The 18,017-nt window shown below is 53.5% G+C and overlaps 1 protein-coding gene across 2 annotated transcripts; it reads right to left on the minus strand.

Annotated features, from left to right (window-relative positions):
• Positions 1-5,554: 5,554 nt before the first annotated feature.
• WDR55 (WD repeat domain 55) lies at positions 5,555-17,415 on the minus strand. 2 transcript variants are annotated; one of them, XM_032801742.2, is made up of 9 exons: positions 16,207-17,415; positions 12,758-12,817; positions 12,416-12,558; positions 11,212-11,312; positions 10,389-10,476; positions 9,141-9,320; positions 8,652-8,751; positions 8,141-8,310; positions 5,555-7,055 (listed from the first exon to the last, which is right to left on the minus strand). In XM_032801742.2, exons 1-9 carry the CDS (start codon positions 16,222-16,224, stop codon positions 6,734-6,736), a joined length of 1,182 nt encoding a protein of 393 aa, XP_032657633.1. In that variant the 5' UTR covers positions 16,225-17,415; the 3' UTR covers positions 5,555-6,733. The 2 variants fall into 2 exon arrangements, with proteins under 2 accessions (XP_032657633.1, XP_032657634.1); XM_032801743.2 differs by lacking the exon at positions 16,207-17,415 and adding an exon at positions 14,841-15,040.
• Between the last annotated feature and the right edge of the window lie 602 nt (positions 17,416-18,017).

Genomic DNA, 18,017 nt, shown 5'->3' on the forward strand with positions numbered 1-18,017 from the left:
AATGTCATTTTTATTAAATCCACTCCTGAAAGCAGCCTAGAAAGTGGTAAATCTCTCACATAAGCTGTAATGCCTCTGGTATTATATAGGGGGCAGCCTTTTTCTGTATCCCGCAGCCAGGTATTCCACAGACAGGCAGCATCCCTCACCTAATGGCAGGCTAGGCAAGCTCGACTGCACAGAGGAGAGAGAGGATGAGACAGCCCCTCCCGCCACAACCACTGCTCACAGTGCCTACAGCAGGGTCCCCAATGCGGTGCCCGCAGGCGCCATGGCATCTTAAGTATGCCTGCGTACTGGCCGGCGGACGAGCATCCGGCAAAATGCCACCGACATGCTACTTGTTGGCGGCATTTCGGCAGCAACGCCTATTGACGTTGCCGCTTGTCAGCGGAATTTTGGTGGATGCTCATCTGCCATAACAGTCCTCTGTGGCTCGTCATCTGGCACCTGCCAGACAAAAAAGGTTGGGGCCCACTGGCCTACATCAGTCAGTGATGCTAAATAGCAATTCACGCTCTCCAAGCCTCCTCAGGAAAGGCAGATGCTGAGGCCTGAAGCTGTGTGACCATCACCATGATGAGCTATTCTGCTGTGTGTGCCCACTAGGAGGCACGGGGCTGGGGAGAGAGGGTGGGTATGATTCTAACCTCCTGAGCGAAGGCCATTTTAACCAGCGAGCTGTGCCTCCATCTACCGGAATCCTGCTCCCAACTCTGAGTTTCAGGGTCTGCCCCAACCTTGCTCTGCTGCCTCTGCCTCCCAGAAGCAGCAACAGGAAAGGGGCACAGGGTACTTGGCACCAAGCAAAGCACTTCCATGCACAGAACCAAAAAGCAATTCTACACCAATGAGGCTGGCTATAGGAAGCTATGGCAGGTGGGGAGCTGGGGGCCCTATGCGGCATGGGCTGGGGGGAGGGTATCATGTTCAATGCACATGAAGGGAGGCAGGGAGAAAAGGCAAAAAGGGATTTCTGTTTTTTCTGTTCCTTAGAATCTTAAGGGCAAAAATCCCTACTGGTGCCAGGTTGAGAGCGAGAGATGGGGATGCAGGACTGATTAGCTTCTGATTAGTTCCATCAGAAGCTCCAGGAAGCTGGAGCCAACACCATTCTGGGACACTGGGGAGCATTCTTCATTCAGGCTCCTCTCTGACCCAGCAGGTCTCCCCTCTCATGCAGTGCAGATGACTGGAACAGGGGCGCTGATGCTCACCAGGCTGGCAGGGTGGGGGTAAGCCAAAGGACTTATGGGGGGGTGGTGGTAAATATCTCAGGCACAATGTTGGGCAAGGGCTCAGAGATGGGAGCTTCAGCTCAGGTGCAATGGCTTCTGCTGTGGCACCTTGTGCTCCTCCAACTCCTGGCCATGGCTGGGAACCCACCCTCTCAAAGTGTTGTTGGCAGCAGGGCTGAGGTCCTAGGGAGCTGAATGGGGGTGGGGCAGGGTTAGCCTTTGTAAAACTGTATGGCTGGAGAGACATGGTTTGGACACTGCTATTTGAAAGCATTGGTCTTAAGCTCTGCCTCAGTTTCCCTCACTACAGCCTGAGGCTCACACTTTGCCTTCCAACATTGCTTTGAGAGATGCCATGGAGGTGCTGCTGTCACACCCTAATTTATGAGAGGAGAAATCAAAGCCAGTTAGGGGGACCAAAAGGCATCTGACAGAGTGGAGCCAGTTCTCCAGCAGTTATGTGGAAGTGTGCCTTGGCTGTTAGCTGCTCTGGGTCAGGCTAGTTATTCAGGCTGCCCAATAGAAAGCCTGGGTTGACCTCCAAAAAATGCAACATTTTTTACAAGGTGTTACCAACCGGAGATGGCCCTGTCCCTTGTTCCTGTGAGTGTTTTCCAACCATGGGAGGCCATAGGACAGGGGTGGACAAACTTTTTGGCCCTTGGGCCACATCTAGGTGGAGAAATTGCATGCATGGCCATGAATGTAGGGCTGGTGCAGGGGGGTGGGGTGCAGGAGGAAGTGTGGGGTATGGGAGGGGGTGCAGTGTGCAGGAAGGGGCTCAGGGCAAGGAGTTGGGGCAAGGTGTGTGTGGAGTGCAGCGGGGGCTCAGGGCAGAGGGTTGGGACAGAGAACGGATGCAGGGTGTATGGGGGGCTTAGGGAAGGAGGTTGGGGTGCAGGAGGGGGCTCAGGGCAGAAGGTTGGGGTGCAAGGTGAAGGAGGGGTTCAGGGTGCAGGCTCCAGTCTGGCGCTGCTTACCTGGAGTGGCTCCGGGGTGGCAGCAGCAGGCACTGGAGCCAAGGCAGGGTCCCTGGCCCCACACCACTCCCAGAAGCAGCCGGCACCACATCCCTGCGGCCCCTGGGGAAGGGGGTGGCAGAGGGCTCTGCACACTGTGATAGCCCATGAGTACCTCTCCCACGCAGCTCCCGTTGGCCGGAGCTGCAGCGGGAGGAACCCACAGGCAAGGGCAGCATGCGGAGCCCTCTGCTCCCCCTCCCCTAGGGGCCTAAGGAACATGGTGCCAGCCACTTCCAGGAGCGGCATGGGGCCTGCAGCGCCATGTGTGTGGCAATCCCGCAGGCCAGATCCCGCCTGTGGGCCGTAGTTTGCCCACTCCTGCCATAGGACATTGCAGACCATGCCACTTTCTGCCTGGTGCTATCCACATGAGGACCACTGGCCTTCACTTTGCACAGCTGCCAAGCCAGCATGCTGCACCAGCACTAACCTTGGCAAAGCAGGGGCTCCCAAACAGCACCTACCCCAGGCTGAGGGACCAGGCCCTTGCAGAGCAGTTTGGAAATGGCAGCATGAGAGACGAACCCATAGAGGCCCTAGAGCCCACCTGTCCCTTCCATCTAGAACAGAGCAAAGGCAGGAGTTCACAGCACACAACCCCCACAGTGCCCTAAAGGCGGCCAAATATGTTTTATTATGAAAGTCTGGAATGAAACAGTGTATGAATGTTCTGAGCAGGAACAAATATGGGGGACCAGTCTGCCCACAGGCTCCATCCCCACCCCTGCCCAGCAGAGAGGGTGAGGGATGGTGCCATGTACTCACTGCAGAGACAAGTACATGGAAGGCAAGAGTTTAAAAGTTAAGTGAAGGACTTTGAGGTTCACACATTATGTGAATGCCAGTTAAAAAGCTGTCCTAGAACTAGTTTTGCCATCCACCAAGGCTTGGATGTTAGGTAGGACAGGCCCACCAGGACTTTGGCTGGTCTGAGCCAATTGCAGTGGGAAGGCCTGCCACCAGGGTCAGCCCTGGAGCTACAGGATGGCACAGTGGTCAGGTGAGTCCCTGTGTGCAGGTACAATCTCAGCCCTAGGGCTGGTCAGTGTGTCACACCATGTGATCCCAGGCAGGGAATTTTCTTTAGGTGGGAGCCAGTCAGTCCAGCTTGGTGTCATTTGCCATGAATAGGATTCTCTGGCTGATCTTCCCAATTGTCTCCAACTAGAAAGAGGAGGCCACAGAGAAGACAGCCATCCTGCCCCGTAGGCTCATCCCCACATCCCAGCTGAGTGTCTATCCACTGAGCTAACATGTTTAAGGGTGGCAGGGACAGCAGCGCCTCCTCCACTGGCCATTTTGTGACTCTAGGCATTTACAAATACTCAAAAAACAAACAAACAAAAAAACCATTTTCTTCACCCTGAACCAGACTTTTTCAAATTACCAACAATTCTGCTGGGGCTGGTGAGGGCAGGCAGGCAGGCAGGGAAGCTGGAGGTCTAATGGCAGCTTGGTGTCGGGGGGGTGGGGAGAGAGGAAGCAGAGGAGGGAAGGCAGGTGGGCGTGGGGCTCCTCCTAACCAGGTATGGATGAAGGTCTGTGAGCACCGCAGCATGTCCAGCTCAGAGGGTCTGTCTTCACAGCCAGTACATCCTTCCTATAACCTCAACTGCATGAACTCCCTCTTGTATCCTAGTCCAGGGGTTCTCAAACGGGGTTGGGACCCCTCAGGGGGTCATGAGGTTATTACATGGAGGGGTCACGAGCTGTCAGCCTCCACCACAAACCCTGCTTTGCATCCAGCATTTATAATGGTGTTAAATATATAAGAAGTGTTTTTCATTTATAAGGGAGGGTCGCACTCATAGAGGCTTGCTATTTGAAAGGGATCACCAGGACAAAAGTTTGAGAACCACTGTCCTAGACAATGGCACCTTCTCTTCCTCGCCTCCCCAGCAACTACACATAGCGAAGAGCTTGGCAAGTATCTGTCCCCAGGGGCTCAGCTCCCAGCTCCTGCAGCACAAATGCCATGCAAAGGGATCTACTCCAGTGCCAGCCCAAATCAGTCCCTGTGCCGCTATCTGCCCATTTAAAAAGTGACACAGGTAAAAAGAAACTCCCTGAACTCAGGGTCTGGCTCACTGCTGCCTGAACTGTTCCCTTCCAGGCCACCTAGAAGGGCAGGGCTATCCCCAGAGGGGCACAGGCCAGCCAACTCCAGCCCCTCCACAAGAGGCTCTCATTATTCCTGGTGGTGAGAAGCCAGGAGGCCGCATTTCCTGTCTCGAGAGGGAACCTGGTGTCACAAGGCTCCCTCGGACATCTCAGGACCAGCAGAGAGCTGCCTTCCCCACAGCAACAGCACTAGCTCACCTGCAGCTGCTCTATTCTTAGGGCAAGAAATCTAACCTACAGGCTTCCAGCTCTCCCCTTCACACCTCCCCAGCCACGGGCAGAAATCACTCTTCTTAGGGCTAAATGGGCCCCACAGTTGCCCTTGTCTTTTGTAGATGGGGCAGCCCCAGGGCATGAGGCCCCACTTCTTGGTTTTCTAGATGCACACAGGGACATAGGCAACCCGACCCGCTCACACAGGTCAGATGCATGTGTGGAGAATCTCAGCTCCTGTCTCCAGGGCCACACTAGGTCCCTGGTCTGGGCTCTAGGGTGACCCCCCCCCCCCTCCACCTGCGTTTTGGTAACACGGATACCCTGGCACTAGCCAAAAGAGTGCTGGGAAAACCGGTATCCTGAATGGAGACCTGCAGTGGCTCTGCATGCAGGAATGGAAGCTGACACTGAAGGGGGAGGGGTGCAACAGCCAGACACCTGGGCCCACTGCAGTGCCCCTCCCATGCAGCTTCTCCCCCCACTGCACGGCCCCCTCCGCCCCCCCCCCAGGCTAGCTCCCTCCGCCTTCCCGTGACAACCAGCCCCACAGACTGTCAACCTGAGTAAGGAATGTCAGGCCAGCCCCCTCAGTCAGGAGAGCCAAGATAATTTCTGTTGTTTCTTTTGGGCGTTCCCCCAGCCTGTCGGTCAAATCTGAATCTTAGAGGCCAGAGGTGAAAGGCCTTGTGGTAACTTACTGGGCCACATCCCTCTCCCCACGCTTTCCAACAGCACAACAAAACTCTTGCCCCCAATCTCTGCATATCTGCTCCCCCGTTTCCCAGGAGATCCACTAAGCAGACACATGCTGAAAACAGCACGCACTCTCCTGTGTCAGCAGATGCCATAGCAGCAGCAGTGTGATTGTCAGTCACACACACTCTCACTGTTAGAACATACTGGCAGTACTAGTCTAACAGCAAACTCTGCTGGATTATCACTTACACCCCGACCAGCTTGGGACAGAAGCTTCCTGATGGTTTATTCACATACAAATTCACAATGGGAATCAGTCACTCTCCTCAGACAGGCAACACCTGGGCCCTGCACTGTGGCTTGTCCAAGTTTCTTGTCTACATGATTCTTCTCAGCTTGGAGAGAAGCTGGTGCAACTGGCTGGTTTTTTTCTTGAAGACACTTTTAAAGGGAGGAGACGTTGTGAGGGTGGCTGGGGAAAGCCTGGCCTGACAGAAATACAGCTGGCAGCAGTGCCCATATCACCTGGACCAGCAAAGGGGCTCTGAGCTTAGTAGTTTGTAGTAAACTTCAAGAGGCCAGGGAGGGGGTCGGTGTGAAACACGGCTGGCAGGTGAGGGGATTCTTCTTCCCCTCCCTGTCCCACATCTCGTTACTACAGGTGCCTAAGCAGCAGTTCTGAGAAAGTGGCTTTCGGCATCTCTGGTGACACAGGAGCAACAGGGAACCCTCTGCTGTGTCATCCCACAGGCAGCACCCAGAGCTCAGGCACCTGCTTTAGACCAGCACAGCCAGATGCTCTAGGGCCTTGGCCCAGTGCTCCATGCAGAAGGGACTGGAATTCACACTGTTCGCTGCAGGGATTCTTTGGTGCACAAAGGAATTTGGAGAGAGCTCCTGGACCACAGACCACCACATTCACCTCCAGGCTCCTGCCAACCGGCGGGGTGGGGAAGGAATTCAGGGCTCAGCCTATGTCCCATAAGGCACCTGGTGCTTGTGAGAGCTCACAAGGGAGGGGCTGGGGCAGAGGGTGGAGAGGGGCTGAGGTATGTTGTTTCCTCCTGGAGAGAGAAAACTGGAGAAACTCCTTTCCCATCAGGTGCGTTGCTTCTTTCCAAACAAAGCCTGGTCATCCCAGCTGGCAGGAGGTTCCAGCCCCTCTCCCCATAAGACCTGCATCGGCCTTTAATGAGGACAGAGAGAGGGACGTTGCGTCTCGTCAGCTCAGCTGCACCAAGGGCCCTGCTAGCACTCTGGCCTGCAGGAACACTCCCAGACGAGCCAGTCCTCTATGGGAAAATGAGCTTGGCCTCCAGCTGCTTCCACAACACAGCGAGGACGCATCCTTCCCACGGCTGCAGAATCTGCTGGCTTCATAGTCCATGTCCCCACAGAGCTTTCTGGCCATGGAATCTCCCAGAGGCCACTGGGCTTCCGTCAGTCACTGTCATCACTGTTGCTTTCCTCCTCCTGCTCCTCCTTTGCTGCCTCTGCCTCTTCTCTCAGGTCGGCAAAGAAGTCCTCTCTGCCGCCCAAGGCTTTGCTGCTCAGGGCCTTGAGCTGCCCACTCTTCTTCCTCTTCCGGTAATCATCCACCACCACAGAGCAGAGTGATGAGATGTCCCAGAACTTCACCTTCTGGTCGTGGCCACAGCTGGCCAGCAGCTGACCAGTGTGGGACTTGGCCAGCTGTTCAATGGGCTCCCCCAGGTGCTGTCCAACGCTGCCTATCACCCGATTAGGTAAAATATTCACTGCCCTGAGACAAGAAAAGAAGCTTGATTAAAGGAGGGCCAGGTCCGCAGTAACTATGCATGGTACTCCAGCCAACCCACCCATCAAGAGGAGGTGTTCTGGGGCACTCAGAGATTAGAAGACTATAATACAGGGCCAACTGTCCAGTAAACTTGCATGCTACCCCATCACTACCCACCTACCAGACAGGGGTCTTCTGGGATGCTGAGAGCTTAGAAGTGGGGAAGTGCCAAGTGGTTTAAGCCCCAAATTCAGGGCTTAGTAAAAAAGCTCAGCAGATCCAGCTCCAAGGAGATAAATTCTCACTTCGCTGTCAGGAATTAATGTAAACATCCCCTGGGAATCCAAATCCAGCACAGTGCTGAAAGCCAGAACCCAGGAAGGGAAATGCACTGGGAACAGAAGCACCCAGAATGAAATGCACAGTAGGAACAGCCCTGAACGCACAGCGAGGCCAGTCTGGGGTTTTGATTCTTTCCAGTTTAACTGCCTTCATGGTGTTAGCAGCACAGCTCCCAAGATTTCCCACCAACAGCCCTTTCATGGAGGCACCCAGAGGGATCCAACCCAGTAGACTGTCTGAAGTCCATCCCCCAGCATCAGGGCAGGGGATTCCCTTGCAGTACTTCTGCCAGGGCTTTGCCCTGTCTGCTTGTAATGTGCCCTCTTCCCTTGGCATATTATTCCACGACTGCATTTGCCTTTGACAAATACACCTCTACCCCAATATAACGCAACTCAATATAACACGAATTCAAACACAATTCAGTGCTCCAGGGGGGCGGGGCTGTGCACTCCGGCGGATCAAAGCAAGTTCGATATAACGGGGTTTCACCTATAACACGGTAAGATTTTTTGGCTCCCGAGGACAGCATTATACTGGGGTAGAGGTGTATTTTCCCTTTGCTCAATTCCACTCCAATACTCCTAACCCCTTGGCCCTTCTCCCCCCACTCTCCCTGGTATTCACACCCTGTAGAGCCTCTGAGCAGAAGTCCATCACGTCCTCTCAGCCCTGCTAGCAGAAGCAAGGCAGGCAGCCCACTTTTCCCAGCCTCCCTGCTGGGAGCCGGCACTGGGCTCTCTAACCTGATGACTCCATCGATGGAACCTGTGCACAGGACGTTCTCCGTGACTGGGACTATGCAGTCGATGGACTCAGCCTTCACTGCAAAGCGGTCGCTAGTGGCACCAAAACCGTCCCAGTTGAAGAGATAAATGGTCCCCTCGCTAGAGCCACATGCCACTTTCTTCCCTCTCTGGACAAGAAGTGAATGAGGCGGAGCTGAAAAAGCAAAAGCTCAGGACAGGACCCTCCCCTCCCCTCCCCTCCCCACACGGGCTCTCTAGCAGGGAGTGCTAACGTCAGGGGCCGATAGCACAGGGAGTGTGACAGAATGGGCTCCTTTCCTCTTAGTCAAGGGAGTCCACGTGTTTAACTGAGCAGGGTCCTTCGAGCTCATGACTGAATATTAAAGGGCACTGGAGCACTCACCACTGCCCACGTCTGGGACAGCTCAGTGCTGAGGCAGGGAAGCCTGGCTCTGTATTGCTACCCCCACATGAAGAACAGTCACAAAGGTGGCCCGTGAGCACCTACCTTCATCAGCGCGATGGACGTCAGGTCTCCACTCTGAGGCTCTGAGAGCAGCTCAAAGCGCCGTCTCTTGATGTTGAAGACACCCATGGTTCCATCGCCGCTGTGGGAATCAAAGTGGTACATTGCACTCACTTAGACACGGGATTCCTCACTTCCTGTCCTAAACTGGCAAGTGTTACCTTTATAACCCCCAGAGGTGGCTGCACACTTCAGAGAGAGGATATAAGTGATCGCCCCCTTTGGGATTGTCCAGGATGAGAAGCACAACAAACTCCAGTGATTACAAAGGGTCTGGGGCCATGGTGATAATACCACTTACCCACTCCTTCAAGGGCAAAGACAACTGTGTCACCTGCATTAGACAAGCAGAACCAACAAGGTACGAACAAACCTGCTCTCCCTCTGCTCTCAGGCCCCCCGGAGCAGGCTTTGCTGCCTTATGTGCCCGCAGGCGCCCCCGGTACATGTGGCTGAGGACCCCAATGTCACCTGGTGGTGAGCAGGAGCTTCTTGTTCTCATCTATGGCCATGCTGCTGATGTACTCCTCATGCTGCCGCATCTCCATGATGGCTGTGCCTTTGCGGAGGTCCCACACCTTCAGCATCCCGCCATCGTCCCCCGTGGCAAAGAGGTGCTCGTCTATCACCAGCAGGCTGTTCAGGGCTGAGCTGTGAAGACCCCTGCCCCAGTCACTACGAACGTCGGGGACTGAGAGACCTTTCTACCTGAGGCAGCCCTGTGAGATGCTCCACGCTGTGGCAGGGACCAGAGGCACCTCAGAGAGCCATCTGCCATTCAAAGGCCCTGCCATGGAGGTCTGCCTACATGGCAGCTCTAGCCATGGTACTGAGCACAGGTGGAATCTGGGGGAGGAGGGAGTTTGGCACCCCCAGCATGCTGGGTGTTCCTAGGGTGAGGGAACATGGAAGGAGCCCATTTTCAGGCAGCAGAGAGCACCCCAGGAGCTCTCGAACCTCTCAAGGGGGCCATCTGGAGAGGGCAGCACCTCCTATCAGCATGTGTGGGGGAGGAGGAAACCAGCTCCCTCCAGAGCAGGGGTTCTCAAACCGGGGGTTGGGACCCCTCAGGGGGTCGCGAGATTATTATATGGGGGGTTGCGAGCTGTCCATTCCAAACCCTGCTTTGCATCCAGCATTTATAATGGTGTTAAATATATAAAAAAGTGTTTTTAATGTATAGGGGGGGGGGTCGCACTCAGAGCCTTGCTATGTGAAAAGGGTCCCCACTAAAAAAGTTTGAGAACCACTGCTCCAGAGCTAGTTCCTGCAGCCCGACTCGGCCAGAGGGGTCGGTAGAAGGTGACCGGTGACCACCCGGACCCAGCAGGCTGTCACTATAGTCCTGGCCCCATGGCTGGCTCCAGGGTTTTGGTCATTTGGCCTGCTCTTTGCCCCAGCGTCCCATCAGAGTCTTTGACAGCCCCACCAGGGATGGCAGCCTTAGGGCAGATTTCCCTGCTCCCGATCCCACACATGGCTCAGCCAGCACCAAGCAGCACTCAGCATCAGGGATGGACATGATGGGCAAGAGAGAGTGCACAGGAGACTAGCTCCCTGCCAAGAGGGGCAGCCAGCTCTAGTGGAAACGCTGAACCAATGGACACTCAGGGAGGAACCACTCTCCTGCTCTAGGGAGCTTAGGCAGCCAGTTCCTAGGAGGCCTTCGCTGGGCAGGGCAGGGCTGCGTGGGGCCAGGAATCCCCTATAGACACATACCTGTGAGCCTTGGAGAAGCGTGTCACCAGCCGGCCCTCCTCCACGTTCAGGATGTGGATGGATTTATCCTTAGACACGGTGAAGAGCTCTGAGGACAAGACACATAGTATACATTCAGCACCCCCAGCCCATCCAGCAACCAGAGCAGCAGGAGTGACCCCGAATTACCCAACTCCAGTGCCCATGTCCTGTGCTTATCCCTCACCAGCAGGATTCCCCCAGGATCGCTGTTATCCCTGGGCTCTGTGGCCATGAAGCCGGCCAGGATCCTAGCCCTGCCCTGGAGCAGCGTAACACAGTGTGCTAGGGCGCAGAAACATCGTGGCAGAATGGGACTTCTGAGCTACAGGGAGGAAACCCTTGGCAGTCTGGTAAGTCTGCCCCCGCCACACCTCTCGGATCTCTAGTCTCCACAGTACAGACTGAGTGCGTGGCTCTGAGCAGTCACTGTGCAACAGCCAAGCAGCCTCAGCCCCGCCTCTCCACACTTCCCCTATACATTCTAGTCTCTCTGGACCCCTCACTCCCAGGCACAGCTGATCTCATCCACAGGTTGGGAGCTCAGCACATTTCCTGAGCCAAGCACAGCTAGGCCTGCTCAGCAATTGGCTGACAGACTTCTAAGCAAACTCCAGCAAACTCCTCATACTGCTGCATCGCTGAGACTCAGTCAGGCTCAGCAGCCCCCCTTCCAGGGTGCAAGGAGAGGGGCTTCTCCCCAGAAGGCAGAGAAAGGCATCCTCCTTGCTAGCTTGACCTCCACCCAGCAAGTCTGCACAGGTCGCTACAATGGTGTTAGAAAGTCGAAGGGAGGTGCACTCACTGTGTCCATCGTGGGAAAAGGACACTTCCCGGCAGGATTTCAGGTGATGTCCCGAGGACCAGAGCTCCCGGTTCCCGCCCTCCAGGCATGAGTATGAATATCTGAAACAAAAGCATGTGTGTTAAGGCAACACCAGTCGGGAGCTGCTCCCTGTCTTGTCCTTCCAGCTGAGGAGTACAGCTTTGGGCGTGGAAGGAGCATTCACATCCAAGATTAGGGACTCCTGATGCCTTGAATGGGGAGGTCTGTGTCCAGAGGGGGCTTTCATGGTACAGGACTGGAGAAGGGAGGGATATGCCATGTCCAGATTACTGGGGCATCGCCAGCCCCCAGAGGTGGAAGGGAAACAGAAGTCAGAGGTTTGAGGAGCTGGATTCACATGGAAGAAAAAAGATCCCGGTGGAGCAGGAGCCCCAGCTGTGTGATGGGAAAAGAACAGGTGGCACCTCAGCATTGAGGGTCAGCTCCCACAAAGGGAGACCCCTGTTTCCCAGCGCTCACTATCAGGAACTGGAGACTCCCCAGGGCTAGCAGGAGGCCAATCTCCAAACCAATGGGATCGTGAGGGACCGTGAATGCTGGGCAGGTCCAAGGCAGGTCACTAGAGAGGCACCACTGCAGCTGGGAGAGATGGCAGGTGCAGCAAGAGGCAGAGACTTTGCACTACACCTGTGTGAGTGCAAGACAGATTTGTGGCACCGTCAAGTGCTGAAATGGAGCCATGCCAGCCAAGAACCTGTTCCCAGTCTAAGCTCTTGGCGGAGGAAGGATGATGTGTCCCCAGCTACAGCATCCCAAATGCCAGTGCTCCATTACTGGAAGCAGCTTTGCCCAGCCCCAGTCTTCCTCTGCAGAGTTAAGTGGTTTCTTCAAGCCAACCTAGCCTTGGAGCATGGAAAAAAACACCACTAAACACACATCACTCTGCACAGGAAGCCTCTTCCCAAACCCAGGCTTCTCCCGGCTCCGTCACCTCCAGCAGCTGAGCCTGGCTCCTATGGACAGTGGTGGGGTGGAGCTGGATGGGCCATGGGGTCACGGACTCCTACTCGTAGTATACACCCCATAGGGGCCCCTCTCTCTCTGCCTCCTGGGCAGTGCTGACCCCGGGGTTTCCTTGCAGCTCCCTGGTTGCACTGCCTGTTGCTAGAGCCTGTTGCTGATTATCTACACGGTGCTCTTCTCTCAGATAGATCCAACTCACACATAGACATCGCCATCCACATCGCCGGCTGCAAGGATGTCCTGGCTGGGGTGGAAAGCGATGGTGTTGGCAGCAGCTTCAAAGGAGATGTCCTCTGGGGTGTCTCGGAGCCTGGGCTCCGGCTCCTCTTGCTCCAGATCTGCCTTTGTGGTATAGAGAGACATGAGCTAGATGGTCAGCCAAGGCACCACCAGGATGCTCAATTCCACTCTCCCCCAAGCACAACACAGCGGCTGCTAGCAGGGCTTATGATTCCCCACTACTGAACCCTCCCCACATACATGGGGACACCAGCAGAGCCCCCACTGCCCATCTCACATGCATCCAAAGGGGGGAGCCGACCTGCATGTGTCCTGCATCTTCCTCCTCCTCCATGGCTGCTTCCAGCTCCTGAGACGTTCCCTAGGTGGAAGGAGAAAGAGATCATCAGATTTAAGTGAGGGAAGGTGCATCCTGGGGAGCAGGTCGTCAGCGCTGCCTCCAATCAAATACAACCAAGGAAACACACTCAAGACAAATGGGCCCACTCCAGCCCCAGCAAGAAATGTCCCCTGGGGCTAGGACCCAGGAGACAGTACTATGAGACATATGACTATTTCCTGCTATAGCCTGGAAAAATCCCATTGAACTAAGTATCTTTCAAGTCCGCTGTGTCAAACATAAAGGTTACGTGTTATCGAGGAGTGTATGTGACCTTGCTAGAGGGGAGATGGGATATGAGTTGGAACTTCCAAGGACTATATTGAATAATGAGCCCAGAATGAGCTTTTGGACAGACAGTGTCAAGTGGGGGAATCTCTAGGTGAGGAAAATGCAAATTCTCAACTCTAGTTATGCAAAAGCCCTCTAGAGCTATATCCTGAGGAGAGGATGATTGTCTATTGCTTATCTGTTTCCAGAATCTGAAGTTCAAAGGCCCAGGCTGTAAAAGGACAGACTAACCTATTCATGGATGTACTTGTTCTGGGCTGAAGCTGTTATCAATAAGGCCCTACCAAATTCACAGCCATGAAAAAACACGTCACAGACCAGAAATCTGGTCTTTTGTGTGCTTTTACCTTATACTATACTTATTTCATGGAGGAGACCAGCGTTTATCAAATTGGGGGTCCTGACCCAAAAGGGACTTGCAGGGGGGTTGTAAGGTTATTGGGGGGCAGGCAATTGTGGTATTGCCACCCTTACTTCCGTGGTCCTTTCAGAACTGGGGAGCCAGAGGCTAGCAACTGTTGGTTAAGCACCTAGCTCTGAAGGCAGCACCCTGCCAGCAGCAGCACAGAAGTACGGGTGGTAATGCCAGACCATGCCACCCTTACTTCTGCACTGCTGCCTGCAGAGCTGGGCAGCTGAAGAGTGGCGGCTGCTGACTGAGGGCCCAGCTTTGCAGACAGCAGCGCAGAAGTAAGGGTGGCAATATCATACCATGCCAGCAGCCACCGCTCTCCAGCTGCCCAGCTCTGAAGGCAGCACCGCCACCAGCAGCAGCGCAGAAGTAAAGGTAGCAGTACTGCAACCGCCCCTACAACAACCTTGCGACTCCCCACAACTCCTTTTTGGGTCAGGACCCCTACAATTACAACACTGTGAAATTTCAGATTTAAATAGCTGAAATCATGAAATTTACTATTTTAAAAATCCTTTGACTGTGAAATTGACCAAAATGAACCATTAAGTTGGTAGAGTCCTAGTTATGAATTTGCAGCCACAGAAAAACCCCTTTGTGGGCTTTGAAGGACTGACTTCACCAGAGCCCTTGTTGGAGTGAGAAGGTGATCTCTGGAAAGCTTATTAGCATTCTTTGTTTTAATGTGTTTTCTCTATAATGCTTTCACCTTCAGAATAAATCTGCTTGCTTGGAAAAGTGTTGTGGGATAACTTGTAACTGAGCACAAATACACTGCTTAAAGCCTCTGAAGAGGAAGAGCAAAGTACAGCCACTGGCCTGCCTAGGCTGCCTGGCTTGCTGGGAATAACAAACTGTAGGCAGGGAACTGTGCAGCCAAGAAAAACCCCAGTCAGGAGAGAGGCATGTGCCTCCACCCAGCTGAGGGGAGTACAGGTGCAGTTGTCCTGAACTATGACAGCTGCTCCCCTCACAGCAGGTTAAAGGGAAGACAAAATGTCCCTGAGTCCTCCATGGGGCACAAAGAGAAGAGCAGGGCTACTGGGCTCCATTGAGGAAGAAGAGTTGCTGCTGAGGACCCACAGGGGATGGGAAAGGAACACCTACTGTTTATAAAAATGGAATCTGTTAACACAGCCCTTCTCCTGCAGTGTGGACAGAGTCTTGGGCCTGGTCTACACACAGGAATTGGACTAGTTTAAATCTGTGTAAAAACCAGTTTAGTTAAATGAGTGTAAATCAGTACAAGTGTGTCCATAAAGGGGTTTGCTGTGGTGTAACTGAATCAGTTTAAAAACACACCTTTGGTTAGACCAGTGCGAGTTCATGTGTAGACACAGTTGAAGAGGTGAATGTACTGAATCAAAAGTGCAGACAGACAACGCCAGCAAAAGCCAGATATGATGCAAGCAGGTCAAGGCCCCAGGTATTAGGGGGACAAACTAACTGCTGTAGAATCATGCTCAGGAATCTCAGCACTCCTTTTAGAAACAACACAAACAAGCCAGCAGGTCAGTAGCACTGATGCCTGTGAAATAAACACTTTTCAAGTGCAACCCAAACATTAACACATAGGCAGGTCCACTCAGCCCTATAGGGAGCCTGTAACAAGAGTTCTCAGGGGTGAACTAGCCTATTCATCTCAACGAGACATTAACACTGGAGGCTAATGATATTTAAAATGCCAACTCTAGTAGCTACTACAGAAGAATGACCACACTGGGTTTGACCAAAGGGTTCATCTAGCTCAGTATCCTGTCCTCCCACAGTGGCCAATGCCAGGTGCTTCAGAGGAATGAACTGAACAGGTAATCATCAAGTGATCCATCCCATCGACAGCTTCTGGCAAACATCCTGGCTAATAACCATTGATGGACCTATCCTCCATGAACTTATCTAATTCTTTTCGGAACCCAGTTATAATCTTGGTCTTCACAACATCGTCTGGCAAGGAGTTCCACAGGTTGAATGTGCCTTGTGTGAAGAAATACTTCCTTTTATTTGTTTTAAACCTGCTGCCTATTAATTTCATCTGGTGACCCTAGTTCTTGTGTTATGAGGAGTAAATAACACTTCCTCATTTGCTTTCTCCACACCACTCATGATTTTATAGACCTCTGTCATATACCCCCTTAGTCACCTCTTTTCCAAACTGACAAATCCCAGTTTTTTTAATCTCTCGTCAGATAGAAGCTGTTCATCCCCCTAATCATTTTAACTCCTCCGCTAAGCCCTTTGGCAGGAACATCGAGTTAACCTGCTTGCCCATGAGTGCCGGGTGCAGTAACAAGCCTGTCCTCGTGCCGGGAGCCAGGGAGTCGATGTCGAGGTTTGCTGACTCGGGAAATGAGGAATACAAACCTCCCTTCCTTACTCCAAAGGGGGGGGAAGGGAAAGAAAAGTTTCCTCCCGCTGCGGTGCGCCAAAAGCCTCAAGCGGCCTCCTGTCCCCCCCCAGCAGCTTCTCCCTCTGATGCGGCTGCAGCTCCGCACACGCGGGAGCAGCCCAAGAAAGCCCGCGGCCGGACCGGGACACGAGGGGAGAACAGGGTCCCGCGAGGCAAGGGGGATGGAGCAGGGCGCATTTCCTCCCCCAACGCTGCAGCCTCGGGTCGTGACAGGAGGGGACGGAATGACCGGCTCTGATACAAGAATTGGCTCGTGCTCACCTCTCTGGGCGCCGCCATCTTGACATGGATCGGTCCTGGCAAGGGAGTAATGGATGCAATTCAACCAGGCGCTTGCGGTAGGCGTCGGGTTTGCCTTTCCCCTTCCAGGACCCTATAACATCTAATCTCCTGCTTTAGTTATTTGCATGGCTCCGCCCCACTGAGAACTCTTACAGCTCTCGGAGAGGCTTTGTTACTGGGCCGGCTTTAGCTCAGCGGTTCCTTCGCAGCTTCATTCAATTGAAAACCCAGCCCCTCCGGGGGTTCGAGATCCGCGGGCGCTATCTGGCCTTTTGCCCTGTTGATCCGAATTTATTTCTGCGGAGCGGGCAGGGGCTCAGCGCTAATTGCTCTGGCCTTCAGCGCTTCCCCCGGCGGTCATTGCTCTCAGCCTCCAGCCCCGCAGGGCCTTGAGACAGAGTTTCCCGGGGGGTGAGTTCGTGGGGATCGGTGAAAAGACACGTCAGTTTCTAGTAAAGGCCCAGGGCCCCGTAGCGCTGTCCCGGGGGGCCTCTTGCGCTCCACACGCATTGGACAAGCTGGGAATGTTTTTCTCTAGTAGAAGTAGAAACTGCCCACAGGTTTTCAGTAAGAAAGAAGCAAGTCTTAGCCAGGCTGGGCTCTGACTCCATGTGCCAAATCTCTCACACTGCCCAGCTCTGCCATGCCCTGGGAAACGCACATGGCTTTGCTCCCTGCATAGTAGTGCAAGATGGTATTTTCTCATAGTAAATAAGGCAGATCAGTGGCACCAGAAAGCTGTTGGCACTGTCCTAGTACCCAGCGGGCCTAAGTCCTGGCCCAGGTGTCACAGTCATTTTAATTGCAAACTCATTTTTTTAAACACTGGACATGGCTTGGTTAGAAAACTGAGCCTTCCACTTGGAAAAATAGTTCCTAGACAAAGGCTGACAAACTCTAGGCAAAGGTTCTAAGCCCCATTTCTCCAGGGGTCCCTGAACTTTTGGGACCCCTCCCCCAACCAAGAAGCTCAGCTGCTCTTCCTAGCCCAATATCCCAAGAGTGGCATTGCCCTTCCTCCCACTGAACACAGTGGGTGCAGACAGTTTCTGTATCCTAGTGATGAGCACCTCTGGGGAGCTGGTGCATGAATGATGCCTTTATAAAGGGCCATCTACCCACTCAAAATGTGGCTTTAGACCAGGGGTCAGCAACCTTTCAGAAGTGCTGTGCCAAGTCTTCATTTATTCACTCTGATTTAAGGTTTCCTGTGCCAGTAATACATGTTAACGTTTTTAGAAGGTCTCTTTCTATAAGTCTATAATATAGACTTAACTATACTAACTAAACTATTGTTGTATGCAAAGTAAATAAGCTTTCAGAATGTTTAAGAAACTTCATTTAAAATTAAATTAAAATGCAGAGCCCCCTGGACTGGTGGCCAGGACCTGGGCAGTGTGAGTGCCATTGAAAATCAGCTCGTGTGCCACCTTCAGCACGCGTGGCATAGGTTAACTACCCTTGCTTTAGACCATCAGTGTCTCCAGCCAGCGCTGCGTTGACTCTGGACACCATAACGAAAGCCACGTTTGTCTTGTGAGCCTGTTTGGAGCCAGACAAACCTCTGGCTCCAAACATGCTCTGTTCCTGTTTGAAAGGGGATGATGCACTATGATCCTCCACAGGAGGGAAAAGGGAAGCAGAAACTTCTCAAGCTTCCAACAAGCAGCCTCTCGGATCCCTGAGAAATAGCTACCACATCCAAGGAAGACAGCAGGCACGCAAATTACCCACTCCTGACGAAAAATAACAATATAGGATTCTTTCGAGGCCCTGTAATTGGAATGAGT

Source organism: Chelonoidis abingdonii, chromosome 7 (genome assembly GCF_003597395.2).
Source record: "Chelonoidis abingdonii isolate Lonesome George chromosome 7, CheloAbing_2.0, whole genome shotgun sequence".
Classification (NCBI taxonomy): Eukaryota; Metazoa; Chordata; order Testudines; family Testudinidae; genus Chelonoidis; species Chelonoidis abingdonii.

Coding starts and splice junctions, on each gene's coding strand:
- WDR55 (XM_032801742.2), bottom strand. Junction 12,559..12,757: donor AAGATGCAGGACACATGCAG/GTCGGCTCCCCC, acceptor TATACCACAAAG/GCAGATCTGGAGCAAGAGGA. Junction 8,752..9,140: donor AAGCTCCTGCTCACCACCAG/GTGACATTGGGG, acceptor TGATTCCCACAG/CGGCGATGGAACCATGGGTG.